This window comes from Sorex araneus, chromosome 1, assembly GCF_027595985.1.
Source record: "Sorex araneus isolate mSorAra2 chromosome 1, mSorAra2.pri, whole genome shotgun sequence".
Lineage (NCBI taxonomy): Eukaryota > Metazoa > Chordata > Mammalia > Eulipotyphla > Soricidae > Sorex > Sorex araneus.
In genome coordinates, this window is record NC_073302.1 from 291,078,204 (window position 1) to 291,091,780 (window position 13,577).

Sequence of the window (13,577 nt, forward strand, 5' to 3'; positions counted from 1 at the left end):
GGGTGTGTGTGTGTGAGACATACCTTAACATAGGTCCTCAAGTGTGTGTGTGTTTGTGTGTGTGAGAAACATACCTTAACATAGGTCCTCAAGTGTGTATGTGTGTGTGACATACCGTAATATAGGTCCTCAAGTATGTGTGTGTGTGTGTGATGTGTCCATGGGGCTTGGGGAAGAGAGGGTGTGTGTGTGTGTGTGTGTGTGTGTGTGTCTTGGGGAAGAGGGTGTGTGTGTGTGAGATATACCTTAACATAGGTCCTCAAGTGTGTGTGTGTGTGTGTGTGTGTCTGTGAGAAACATACCTTAACATAGGTCCTCAAGTGTGTGTGTGTGTGTGTGTCTGTGAGAAACATACCTTAACATAGGTCCTCAAGTGTGTGTGTGTGTGACATACCGTAATATAGGTCCTCAAGTATGTATGTGTGTGTGATGTGTCCGTGGGGCTTGGGGAAGAGAGGGTGTGTATGTGTGTGAGAGAGAGAGAGAGAGACATACCTTAACATAGGTCCTCAAATATGTGTGTGTGTGTGTGTGAGACATACCTTAACATAGGTCCTCAAGTGTGTGTGTGTGTGTGCGCGCACGCGCGCGTGTGTGTGTGACATACCTTAACATAGGTCCTCAAGTGGCTCTCCAGCCCTTCCTCGTGGCACTGTGCCACCACGTGAATGATGACCCTGCATGCCGCGTGAACAAAGAGCCATGAGCAGACCCGGGAGTGGAGACACGGCACTACCAGCCCGGGGAGCCAGGATGAGGCTGCTAGCAGCACCCTTGAGACCGAGAAACCAGACTGGGGGTGGCCCCTAAGTAAAGGATTAAAATAGGACACGCCACGGGACCGTCCCGACCTCCCAGCTCCCAGCCCTGTGCTCCGCGGGTGCACAAAGCGAGTGGGCGGGGGGGCGTCAGCCCACAGCACCCCCGCCCCGCTCCCACGCACCGGGTCACGTTGACGGCCACTTCCTCCTGGGTGGCCCTGGTGAGGACGCGGAAGAGCTGGTTGAGGATGGTGGGCAGGAAGGCGATCATGACGTGGCCCTCCATGGCGTGCAGGCTCTGCGGGAGGGCGGGAAGCCAAAGGCCCTGTCGTCCTTCTCGCCCACGGCGACCCAGCCTCAAGGCCCTGCCACCGGGCGCCCCGCGGGGTTGGAAGGGGGCGATGAGGTGGCAGTCAGCGGGGAGACCCTTCCGGAGGATCTCGACTGGCCTGATGGATCCCGGGGCCCGGGCGGGTGCTGAGACGGGGCAGTCACCAGAGCAGCCCCACAGAGCCACCCGCTCGCTTCCCATGCCTGACACGGGCGAGGGGCCCTGGGAGGATCTGGCCGGGATGCTGACCCACAGTGCTGACCCGCAGTGCGGGTGGCGGGGCAGGCGGGCCCAGGGAGGGCCCTGAGGGGCTCAGTCCCAGACCCCGCAGGAGCCGAGTGAAGCGTCACTCCCCAGGTCAGGCTCTTCCTTCCCGGGGCGTCCTCCAACGCGCGTCTGGTCCTGCCACGCGTCTCAGACCCGTCCCCGTGCCTAGAAGGCTCCTTTTCCTCTGGGGGAACCCCTGGAGGGAGCTGCTGTGGCTTGTGGTGGGCGGGGAGTGAGGACTCCTCGAACCCGCTGTGCTTATGATTTTCCCATTGGTGTTTTGGCCTCTGTCCCCCACTGCGGACAGACTCAGTAGGAGGGACTGTCCCCATGCCAGAGAGGAGGGGTCTGCAGGGCCGGGGTGGGGAAGAAAGGCTGCAGGTTCGACCCAAGAACTCGGGTGATGGAGGGAGGCAGGGCAAGCACAAGGGTTTTTTGTTTGTTTTCTTTAATGGAGCCAAACTTTATAATAATAATAATAATTATTATTATTATTATTATCATTATTATTTGCTTTTTGGGGGGAGGGTCACACCTAGCGATGCTCAAGAGTTACTCTTGGCTCTACACTCAGGAATTACTCCTGATGGTGCTTGGGGGACCATATGGGATGCTGGGAATCTAACCCGGGTCGGCCATGTGCAAGGCAAATGCCTTCCCTGCTGTACTATTGCTCCGGCCCCGCGCAGGAGTTCTAAGACTTGATTCTTGCCACTAAAGACCCCCTGAGGCGGCCATTCAGGGGCTGGAAGCATCCTTACAGGGCCTCCAGGATGAAAGAACACTGAGCACCAACAGAGAGAAACCCACCCAGACCCCGGCTGGTGAAGCGGGATGGCCGGGAAAGAGCTTTGATACCTTAAGATACTTGACAAGTTCACTCCCCAAGGCTTGGGCTCCGGACTCGGTTTTCTGACAGTACTGGAAGAAATTATGCAAGTGCTGGTCCTGGAGGGGCAAAGGGGGGAGGCAGAGTGAGCCGATGAGCATGTGTGCTGCAAAAGCACGCTTGTCATCCACACGGGTGCCCCAAGCTCATAGATTCTTTTGGTTTTGTTTTTTTTTGGGGGGGGGGTCACACCCAGTGATGCTTGGGAGTTGCTCCTGGCTCTGCACTCAGGAATTACTCGTGGCAGTGCTCAGGGGACCATATGAGATGCTGGGAATCGAACTGGGCTGGCTGTGTGCAAGGCAAATGCCCTACCTGCTGTAATATCGCTCCAGCCCCATAGATTCTTATCTAGCCAACGAAACGGATTACACAGAAACAAAAAACATCCACAAGGTGAAAAAAAAAAAGTAAAACAGACCAAGAAGATTCCAAAGATCCTCCAACAAAAAGAAAACCGTTGAGGAAAGTTACTGGCAGCACCTGGGGTCAGCAGTGGCCCCGGCCCCCTGCTCTGTACATTCCTTCCTCAAAGGAGGGTCTTCAGAGCAAAAGCAAACCCGCAGGCTGAAAAGGAACCCAAACACACTAGCTAGGACTCTGATCTGCCACAAAAACCCCATGTGCTGGGGTTACGCTGACGACTCTGAGCCCGACTGGCCACTCTCTGCCAGACTCAACTTTCAACTCATTTTAAAGAACCGAATTTCCTTGTGCGTTGGATTCTCATCGTGGAACGATGCTTTCTGGATGAAGGAAAATGGGAAAAGCTCCCACGGGATGCCCTTCCCGGAGCGCTGGCCGCTCGCCCTCTCGAGGGAGCATACCTGAGTATACACGGTGGACACCAGGTGCGTGGACACCTTCAGGAGAGGCTTGCTGCCGTCCACCCACTTGATCTCCGGGCCGCAATGCTGCACAGACACAGAGACAAACCATCCCGCAGATCAGCGACCTCCCAACACCATCGGCACGAGGAACACCTCCGAGGGGCTGCCCCGTGGCACCAATGCCACCGGCTTGAAATTATGCCCACCTTCTCGGCCCTAGGCGGGAAGCCTGTACTCCAGTGCAGGAACAGACTGGGGCTTCCACGGGAGCTCCCTGGTTCACCAGCAGCTGCCCGAGGTACTGTCCCGTGGGGAGGAGAAGTACCTCACTCATCACTGGTCTAGACCAGAGCACAGGGTACCAACAGAGCTGGGGGCAGGGCCAGGTGGCGGAGACAGGCCGAGTCCCCGACCAGCACAGGGCCCACCTCAGTCAGGTGGGTTCTTTTCTCCATTCTGGAAATCTCAGTTTGCTCCCATGGGGACTTTGGGAATTATAACTCTTAAATGATTTTTTTTTTTGGCTTTTGGGGTCACACCCGGCGATGCTCAGGGATTACTCCTGGCTCTGCACTCAGGAATTACTCCTGGTGGTACTCAGGGGACCCTACAGGATGCTGGGGATTGAACCTGGGTCGGCCGCATGCAAGGCAAACGCCCTACCTGCTGTGCTATTGCTCCGGCCTCTAAAATGATTTTGGAGATGCCTATGTATCCACCCATAACTGGGATCCAGATTTGGCATGACTTAAATGTGCCCCGATTTGGCATGATTTGCACTCAGAACAAGGCAGGAAGCCCTTCAAAACCAAAGAAGAACTGGAACGAGCACTCGACAGGTGAGCACATACCTTGCATGCCTGAGGCATGGGCCCAGTCCTGGCAACCACAGGGCCACTTAGCACCTCCAAAAATAGTGAAGCCCAATAAGCATGGGGGGTTGCTGAGCACCACGGGGTGTGGCACAAGCTCCCCAAACCAAAATATTGAAACATAATGAAACATATTACCAAAGGTGGCCATAAGATGAAGTCTATGTATTTTAGGACGATTTATTTGTTAATTTATTTAGGTTTTGCTTTTTGGGTCACACCTGGTGATGCTCAGGGGTTACTCCTGGCTCTGCACTCAGGAATTACTCCTGGTGGTGCTCAGGGGACCATATGGGATGCTGGGAATCGAACCCGGCTTGGCCGTGTGCAAGGCAAACGCCCTACTTGCTGTATTATCACCCCGGCCCAACATATTTTTTTGTTTGTTTGTTTTGTTTTAAAAAAAGCAACAACAACTGGAGAAATATGAGAAAGTTCAGGAGTTAATGAATCAGAAAGTTCTTAGGGTGGGGCCCAGGGAGGTAACTGATTTCCTTTTTGGTTTTGGCCCACATCCAGTGATGCTCAGGGCTTACTCCTGGCTCTGTGCTCAGGAATTACTCCTGGCCATGCTCGGGGGATCCTACGGGATGCTGGGGACAGAACTTGGGTCGGCCGTGTGCAAGGCAAGTGCCATCCCTGCTGTCCTGTCACCCCAGCCCGGGAGACAGAACGACTTACTAGACTTTGATGGCGCTGAAGGCGACACCTCATAGCTTTCGGAATTCTCAACAGACCCAAAACGCATCTGTGACCCTTGACCTTCCAGCGCCTCCAGCCTCTCTGCCCCGTGGGGAGACGCCGGCCAGTCTGGGAGAGCACGTGGCCCAACCCTGATGCGAGGTGGCGATCCCTGCAGACGGGGCTGCCTGCCAGCTGCCGGGGTACCCCCCCCCACCCCCTCCCTCCGGAAATGAACGGCTGAAGGGGCAGGCTTGCGGGTGGCGAGAACTCTGCACGCCTGCCCCTGTCCCTGCTGGGTGACTGGGTGACAGCGGGTGCCGTCGGAAGGAGCGGGGCGAAGCCTCGGGCAGGTGCCTTACCCTGCCCATCCCGAGCTCCTGGTAGCTGAGGTAGCCGGCGGGGAGGTTGGCCGAGACGGGCGTGTGCTGCTCGCTGGTGACCACCCGTCCGTCCTTCAGGAGCGGGAGCCAGGAGTACCCAACTGTCGGGGACAGAGGAGGAGGAGACGTCTGTGACAAGGGGCGCGGAAGGCCAGCGCCCAGTGCTGCTGAACTGCCTGGTCTCAGAGCTACGCAGGCCCATCACAGTCAGGCACGGAGGGAACGGGGCTGGGGGGACTCTGCACAGCACCGTTCCGGGGTCCCCGTGCTAGGGCGCCCGACTTCCCCAATTAGCTCTTGCCAAAGGTCACAGCCTCTCAGGAGCCCCCGGGAAAGGGGCTGGACTCCAACTGCAAATCGAATTCCAAGGCCAGCGCCTGAGGTGGGCAGCCAGGGGCACCGTCCCGGGCACGCGGGGCTTCACACCTTGGGTTTCAACGACGTCCTTCTTCTTGGTGCTCCCTTTGTTGGAACTGTCGCAGCTGACGTGGAAGAAGGTGAACAGCAGGTGGTGTTTCTCGTGCAGCTGGGTGGGCAACTCTATTTTGATCTGCCGGGCCGACAACAGAAGACTCTTTGCAACATTCCACAACGACAAAAAAAAAAAAAAAAAAAAAAAACACCCAAAAACCAACAACTCAAGTTCTTGGTCGAAGCAGCAGCCTGCGTGCAGCAGGTCAGTCAGAGAGGAAACGTGTTTGGTTCTCAGGCCCAGGGGGACAAAGAAAGAAATTCAAAACTGCAAATGTTGGGGCTGGAGCGATAGCACAGCGGGTAGGGCGTTTGCCTTGCACGTGGCCGACCCGGGTTCGAATCCCAGCATCCCATATGGTCCCCTGAGCACGGCCAGGGGTGATTCCTGAGTGCAGAGCCAGGAGTAACCCCTGTGCATCGCCGGGTATGACCCAAAAAGCAAAAAAAAAAAAAAAAAAAAACAAAAAAACAAACTGCAAATGTTGCGAAGGAAGAAGATTCTCTCTCTCTCTCTCTCTCTCTCTCTCTCTCTCTCTCTCTCTCTCTCTCTTTTTGCTTTTTGGGTCACACCCGGTGATGCACAGGGGTTACTCCTGGCTCTGCACTCAGGAATTACCCCTGGCAGTGCTCGGGGGACCATATGGGATGCTGGGAATTGAGCCCGGGTTGGCCGTATGCAAGGCAAATGCCCTCCCCGCTGTGCTATCACTCCAGCCCCTCTCTCTGTCTTTTTTTCTTTGGTGGTGTTGGGGGTCACATCTGGCAGTGCTTATGACTCACTCCCGGCTCTGCACTCAGGAATCACTCCTGGCAGTGCTCGGGGGACCCTTTGGGGTGCTGGGGAATCAGACACAGCTTCTCGTGAACATGGGACCACCAGGCCGGCCATAAATGCACTGGAACGTGCAAAGGGAAGGGGGCCTGCATTAGTGGAGGAGGAATTCACCCGTGAGGTCAGCCGTGTGCAAGGCAAGGCAAGCGTCCTCCCCGCTGTACTATCATTCGGGCAAAGAAGGAAGAAGATTCTCAATAAACGGATGCGATCTGATTGCTTAAGTTCTGTAGGCGAGAGGGTGACGGCTGAGGCGGTGAGGCCCTGAGAGCAGGGCCAGCGCTCTCACGAAGCCGTCTTGGAGCCACACAGGCACGCTGCCTGTCGGTGCTGGCGGGAAGTCTGAGGCTGGAAAGAACTCTCTCCCTCGGCTTTGCGGGTCCCCGACAGTGGACACGCAGCTGCCCAGCCTGAGCCAGGAAGACTGGCTGCTGGTGAGCCCCGAGTGCGGGGTGACACCACCCAAGTGGACGGGAAGTAAGGGCTGGCCAGAGGCGGGAGGAAAAGAGGGGCTGGAGCGACAGCACAGCGGGGAGGGCGTTTGCCTTGTGTGCGATTGACCTGGGTTCGATCCCCGGCATCCCATAGGGTCCCCCAGGCACCGCCAGGAGTAATTCCTGAGTGCAGAGCCAGGAGAACCCCTGAGCATCGCCGGGTGTGACCCAAAAAGCAAAAACAGAATAACAAACAAAATCCCTGTCCCCGAAAAAACCCAAACCCCCCGAAACAAACCAAAAACTCATCTCACCGGGTCCCGGGCAGCCAGTGGGCACAGCCAGGGGCCGAGGCTTCTTCCCAGGCCCGTGCCCGGCCGGCTGGCGCCCAGGGAAAGGGGATTCGCAGAGCAGCCGGCATGAACCGCCACAGAACTCCGCACCCGCCGCCCCCGGGGAAGAAGGAAGGCGACTCGGGCCCCCCAGGCGGAACAAGACTAAACACGAGTGGGAAGGGCACGTGCCAGGGGTGCTCATGGCTGGGTCATCGCCACCCCCACACTCTGCTTCTCCCAAGAACAGGCTGCCTCCGTCACTAGAAGGAAGGCTGCGGCACAGACACCGGCAGATGGCACTGCTCCTCGGGACGGCCCTGCCAGCACCACACAGCGGCAGGGAGACCCGGACGGGGCGGAGGGGTGGGGCGCACGGCTTCCACAGTGCTCACCGAGCAGGGGCCGGGGCTCCCCTCAAAGGCCCACTCACCTCATCGTAGAATTCGGGGTTCTGGTGATGGTGTAACACGGCGGCCAGGGCGCTTCTCGTGAACACGGGCCCACCAGGCCGGCCATAAATGCACTGGAACGTGCAAAGGGAAGGGGGCCTGCATTAGTGGAGGGGGAATTCACCCGCGAGCCCCCCTGCCTGCCTCTCACCCGCCAGCCCACCGCCGGGACAACACCCTGCTAACAGCCTGCGGGAAGCAGACTCATTCCCCCCAGGAAGAGACTGGCTCCTTCCTCTGGGCGCCCGCCCTGCCCTTCCCTCCTTCCCTTCCTGTCCCCTCTCCTCTAGCTTCTCCTTTCCCTCCCTCCCCTCCACTCATCTTCCCCCTCCTCTCCTCCCCTCCCCTCATCTTTCTTCCTTCCTTCCTCTCTCTTCCCTCCTCTTCCCTTCCCTCCCTTCTCATGCCCTCCCTCCTTCTTCTAGTCTTTTTCCTTCCCCTCCCCTCCCCTTCCCTCCCCCTCCTCTTCCTGCCCTGCTCCCTCCCCTCCAGAGAAGATTTGGTTCTGGACCAGGACTATTTCCTTACTTATTACCTCCCTTCAGCAATTTATGCTAATTTTTCCTTTGCCCCCAAATCCCCTCCTGTGTGCTTAGCGCCCCTTCCTCACCCGTGTCCCGTTTCTCACCACATGGGCTTTTCCGAAGGGCCAAAACCATCTGTGTTTGCGCCTCTGCCCCTTCCCCTCTCGGTCTCTCCCACAGACACACAAGGAGGGTTTTGAGTTTGGGAGTGGGGTTCCCTGAGCCTGAACTCAAGACCCACAGTGGGGGCCGGGCCCGGGGGGGTGGACAGTGCCCCACACGGCCCGATGAACACCAATGGGGTGGCTTGGTGGCCCCAGTGCTGCCAGTGATGGTCCCCCAGGACGGTTTTTAAAAAATGCAGAAACCAAGAGAACCTGCTTCTAAAGACTGTCGTAAGAACAAAAGGATTTAACACCCACGATGACGCTCCAAAAAGCCGACTCTGGACCTGCAATTCTGCCGCTCTACAGAACCCAACATCAATATTCTACGGCTACACAGCCCCGCAGCAGGGAATACTGCTGTTCCGTTTCACAGTCCAATACCATCTCTGAACTCTGCTTTCACCAGCGAGACTCTCTTCCTCAACAAATGGTTTTAAAACATCAACAGGCCGCTATGAGTACTGCACTAAGTATCGACGGAATGCCAGCCGACTGCTATTACTGCTTCCATGAGCGCAGCTGCCAATAACTTCACTTGTACCATCCCGATCAGACCCGCACAGTGCCTGGCGCAGCTGCACTTATGCTACTGTGCTCAATAGGCAGAACAAGGCATCGGTCTGTTGTACAGTAAGACAGACACCACCAGTCAGGGGCAACCGCACCATTAAACCGTGTCCTGGGTGGCCGTACGGTGCAATGTGACACCTTCTTGTGTCGTGCCCATGAGAACATGCTGCATTCCTGAGTTGTGCAGTATCTGGCAAACACATCTTCAGAGAGGAAGGAAGAAAAGAAAAAATAAAAAAGCCCAGAGAATGCAAACCCATCAAATACAAACCTTTAGGGGCTGAGCATCCTCCTCGTCCGAATCTTTGAATTCAATGCAGACGGCAATATTTCTGGCCTGTGACAGTAATCGGAGGGGGGAAAATGAGAACTGAGAGTCAGAATGTGTCAAGAGAGACCACACCCTACCAGACTCTGATTTATAAAACAAACAAACAAAATACACCCAACCCCCAGTCCTGGCCCGCACCTTGGCAAAGGCCTTCTGACTGTCGTATTTCAAGTACTTGGGGTACACGTAGAGGTGGTTGCTGTAGATGCTGTGAGGCTGCGTGTGCCTGGGGATGCAGGGGACAAACTCCTCCACTTCAACCGTGATGGGGGTCTTCACACAGGCCTCGAACTGCTTTGTGGGGATGTATGAGGAGTTGACGTGATCTGGAAGCAAGGAGAGGCAGACGCCTTGGAGGGCAGCGCCAAACGCAGCCGGTGCCTGGGGGGTCCACGCGCTCACACTTACTAGGGAAGTCCAGAGACACGTTATCGATGGTGATGTCCAGATTGCCCAGGATCACGGGGAGCTTGGCCATCTTCTCGGGCCTGCGGGGAGGGAGAAACGCGGTGGCTCAGGGTGGTGAGCTCCAGCGGCTAGAGCAGTAAGCAGCAGTTCCACGAGAAACAGAGCTCACGGCCTGGAGTTAGCGTCAGACCTTCAAGCAGCCCTTGTGAGAAAAGCAAGAGCAGGAGACACACACGCGAATCTCGGAACCCAGCAGCTCACTGCAGAGATGCCCCCGGACTTTGCATAGGCCACTTACGCCGGGCCACTCCAGACGGGAGCGGGTTCTGTCCCTCCGCCTGGCCCTTAGGTGGCCGCCATCTTTCAGAACCCAACAAAAAGTTCAGGTAGGCGGGAGCAGAAGTGGCAAACGCCAGGCCTCACCGGATAGGGGAGGAGCCGGCCATTCTACTCCCCCCAGCCCCCCGCCCTGATGGGACTCTTAGATGACACCCACAAACTGCCCCCGGCTACATATTAAACTTCTACACAGCCATGATCCAGAGACACACACACACAAATCTCAGAACTGAGCAGCTTGCTGTAGAGATCTTTCCAGACCCTGATTATTAAATCTTAGAATTCCTAGAGCACGCGGACACTGTCATGGCCACACGACATTATATGCTATCCATAACAAGCAATACAAAACAAACTGTCCAGCACTGCCTTTTTGGCAGGTTTGAGTGGTGGTGGGGCTGGTATCGAAATATTGAATGTTATCATAGTAGACAGAGAGTATGGGGGAAATTGTCTGCCACACAGGCAGGGAAGGATTGGAATTGGGGGGTGATACTGGGGATTCTGGTGGTGGAAAATGTGCCCTGGTGAAGGGAGGGGTGATTGATCATTGCCATGACCGAAACTCAAATATGAAAGCTTTGTAACTCTATCTCATTGCCACAATTCCCCAAGTCAGTCTTGGTTACTTTTATTTCTTTTAATTTTTAAATTTTATTTTCTTAAGGTTGTTCACATGAATTAAATTCAATATTTCAACAACAGTCCCACCACCATTACACCTTCCCACCGAATCTCAGAAGCCAACCCTTCTGGTTATTTCTGGATGTTGTAGTGAATTACGTGCTTTTCTATTTCCCTTACAGTCTTTTCATATTTTACTACAGAGCAGTGTTCTTTGCTTAAACACAGAAATGGTAATTAGTGCTATGCTCCTACTATTGGGGAGTTGATTGACTCGGAAATGTATCTACTACTGGGCATCCGTCGTAACTGTTTCACTCAGGCTGCTGGAGTTGCTAACACCCCTCAAAGGAGGTCGTGCTGTGGGGCTGGGGGAGTGGCGAAGCTACTCTGGCATCAAAACGGGACATTCTAGAGAGCATAAACACACAGTCTTGATGCAAGCTGTTAAAACTTACGAGACAGGATACCCACGGGAAAGGGCAAGATGAACCAGCCTGAGCGCCTAGTCTGGGATTTACGGTAGAAGCCCAGCCGCCTCACCCTCAGAGCCCAGGGAACAAGTTCTGGAATAAACCTGGGGGCTGCGCCCGACCCCCAGTGCTCTCTCGCCGCCCCAAAGAGTGAAAATTAAAAAACCAAAGGCCGCACTCTGCACTGGATCTCCCCACTACTGTAATCAAGCCCCAATATTCGAGGCTTGCCTAGAACCTCAGAACATGCTTAATTCACTTTACTTCATTTCCCTTTTCCTTCTTTTCCCCCTTTTCTGAGTTTTCAGGATTCTAATGAGCTACAGTCAACAGAGCTTTTATTTCGTCAGTCGATTGGCTCCTAAGTGAACCTATTGTCTGTCAAAGAGCAATTAGTGTCATAATCTGAGTCGATGAGAGCTTCAGCCTTACACACAGGGTAAGTGAAGACTGTGAGAAACCCCGCAGATCTTAAACTAAACAGATCACTGCATAGCCGGGACGCAGGTGGCCGTGTACCCAGGAGGGGGCGGTGTGGCCGGGGCGCAGGAAGAAAGTGTGACTGACCTGACGCCTGACACTGTAGTGTGTCACAAAGTAACAAAAGGACCCCCAAAGAGAATAAATGGACAGGCAAATCCTAGTTAAATGAAAGGTTGGGAAAGGCATAAACACCGCCAGTTGTGATTAGTAACCACTACCCTGTAACAGGGGACTTGCCATATACACCCCATTTTTTCACAGAAAATTTCTCCTTGGGACGTTGGGGTGCGGGGGGGCAGCTGTTAAACCCCAGTGATGCTGGTGTACAGTTGGGGTCGCACCCAGGACACTCCACATATTAGAGAGCAAATGTCTGTGGCCCTGGCTATATCGGGTATGCGCTCTGTCCTCTCTCCAGAGTCCCCTAATATTTTGTTAGCTTTTGGGTTTGGGGTTTGCCACGCTCAGCAATCCCTCTGAGGCTCAGGGGACCGTATTCGGGCACAGAACCAGGGTGGGCTGTGTGCAAGGGAAGCGCCCTACCCACTGCTCTATCTTTCGGGCCCCAATACTTGCTTTTAAAAATTTTAAATTACTTTCATGTTCTGACGAAACAGGCTGAGTTGTAAGGTTTCTGTTTGGGGTCCCAAATCTGATGCCTTTTTGTAAAATGAGATATTCCCTAAAATCTTTAGTGTCCCATTAAAAGTATCTCTGCTCCCTGGGGCCGGAGCGATAGCACAGCGTTTGCTTTGCACGTGGCCGACCCGGGTTCGATCCCCGGCATCTCATATGGTCCCCCAAGCACCGCCAGGAGTAATTCCTGAGTGCAAAGCCAGGAGTAACCCCTGAGCATCGCTGGGTGTGACCCAAAAAGAAAAAAAAAAGTATCCCTGCTCCCTCCTTCCCTACTAAACAACCTTTTTTGGGGGTGGGGGAAGGGGGTGTGGGGGGGGTGTTGGGATGGGAGTGAGGCTTCGAGACTCACTTCCGGAAGTCGGCCAGGAACTTGAGCATGTCCTCATTCGACAGCTTGTTGCTGTCCTGCTTGTAGAGAGCAGAAAACCTGGCGTTTTTGTCAAGGTTTCCAGATGCATCCTTAAACAGGGTCCTGAAATAGCAAAGAAAAAAAATAATAAAACAACATTTCCAGGCTGGGTTTCCTCCCCAAAGACCAAAGAAATCTACACCGTCTCTCTGGTCACCACATGAAGAGTTGGAATCACGGTCCCACTAGCGGCTGCCACAGAAACCTCACTACCGGGAAAAACGGGACAGTCACGAAGGGAAAGGCAGCGGGGTCGGCTCTGCAGGCCGGCTGGCGGCTCACTCCAAGGGAACCGCGTGCACGGAGAACGCTCTCCCACAGAGACGGCTCACAGGTCGCCCAAACGGCAGCGCGCTGCAGAGACAAGTGCTGGACCCCCGAAATCCAACATCCACCCCCAACTCCTGTTACTTCTCTAGCCCAGCCCCGCCCTGCCCCCCCCCAGCACTCAGCACTCAGCACTCTGATCAGTGGGTTTTCACACAGGGGACGGAAACTTGTTTCTCCGTTGTCCACTGGTGGCTACTTTGGGTCTCTGGACCATCACCGGAATCAGGGGCTGCCGGCCTGTGGCCCAGCCAACTTGCCCGCTCAGCAGGTACCTACAACCATCTTCAAGGTATAAGCGCGCCTCGGCCTACCTGGCCGCCCAAGCAAAGGGCATTCGGTACTGTCCCAGGCGCTGGCACGCCTGCTTGGCGTTCTTCAGCACCTTCTGAGCCACCTTGAAGAGATCAGAAGAGAGCCGTGAGAGACGGCTGCTGGGTGGATCGGAGCTTGCGGGCCCTGGTCCAGGCTCCTCGGGGGACTTTGGAGGTGAGGGAACGTGCTGACTGGACCGGGCGGGGGCTGGCCGGGTTTACACCCTGGCCAGAGACTCTCCAGCCGGGGCTGGCAAAGAACACAGGATGACGAATGCACCGTTCCCCAAAGCACGGTCTTCCCGAGGCCGTTGCAGGCAACAAGCCCTTGCATGGGCTCCTGCAGGTCTTCAGGGCCGGGGGCTGCTGGGTATAGCAGCACACAGCCAACCACAATCATTCCTTGGGCCTCTCTGTCTAGGCAGACGGTG

General features: G+C 55.4%; 1 protein-coding gene across 20 annotated transcripts in view; it reads right to left on the reverse strand.

The window, feature by feature from the left end:
• Positions 1–13,577, reverse strand: part of DOCK9 (dedicator of cytokinesis 9) — a 237,162-nt gene that overhangs the window by 70,363 nt on the left and 153,222 nt on the right. For all 20 annotated transcript variants that reach the window (XM_055146277.1, XM_055146257.1, XM_055146246.1 and 17 more), the window contains exons 14-25: positions 13,147–13,229; positions 12,446–12,568; positions 9,539–9,618; positions 9,269–9,456; positions 9,071–9,136; positions 7,520–7,612; positions 5,441–5,564; positions 4,994–5,115; positions 3,076–3,162; positions 2,218–2,307; positions 944–1,059; positions 608–677 (exon numbers count right to left, since the gene is read on the reverse strand). In XM_055146277.1, the coding sequence (XP_055002252.1) occupies positions 608–677; positions 944–1,059; positions 2,218–2,307; positions 3,076–3,162; positions 4,994–5,115; positions 5,441–5,564; positions 7,520–7,612; positions 9,071–9,136; positions 9,269–9,456; positions 9,539–9,618; positions 12,446–12,568; positions 13,147–13,229 (1,242 nt within the window). The remainder of the gene's footprint in view (positions 1–607; positions 678–943; positions 1,060–2,217; positions 2,308–3,075; positions 3,163–4,993; positions 5,116–5,440; positions 5,565–7,519; positions 7,613–9,070; positions 9,137–9,268; positions 9,457–9,538; positions 9,619–12,445; positions 12,569–13,146; positions 13,230–13,577) is intronic.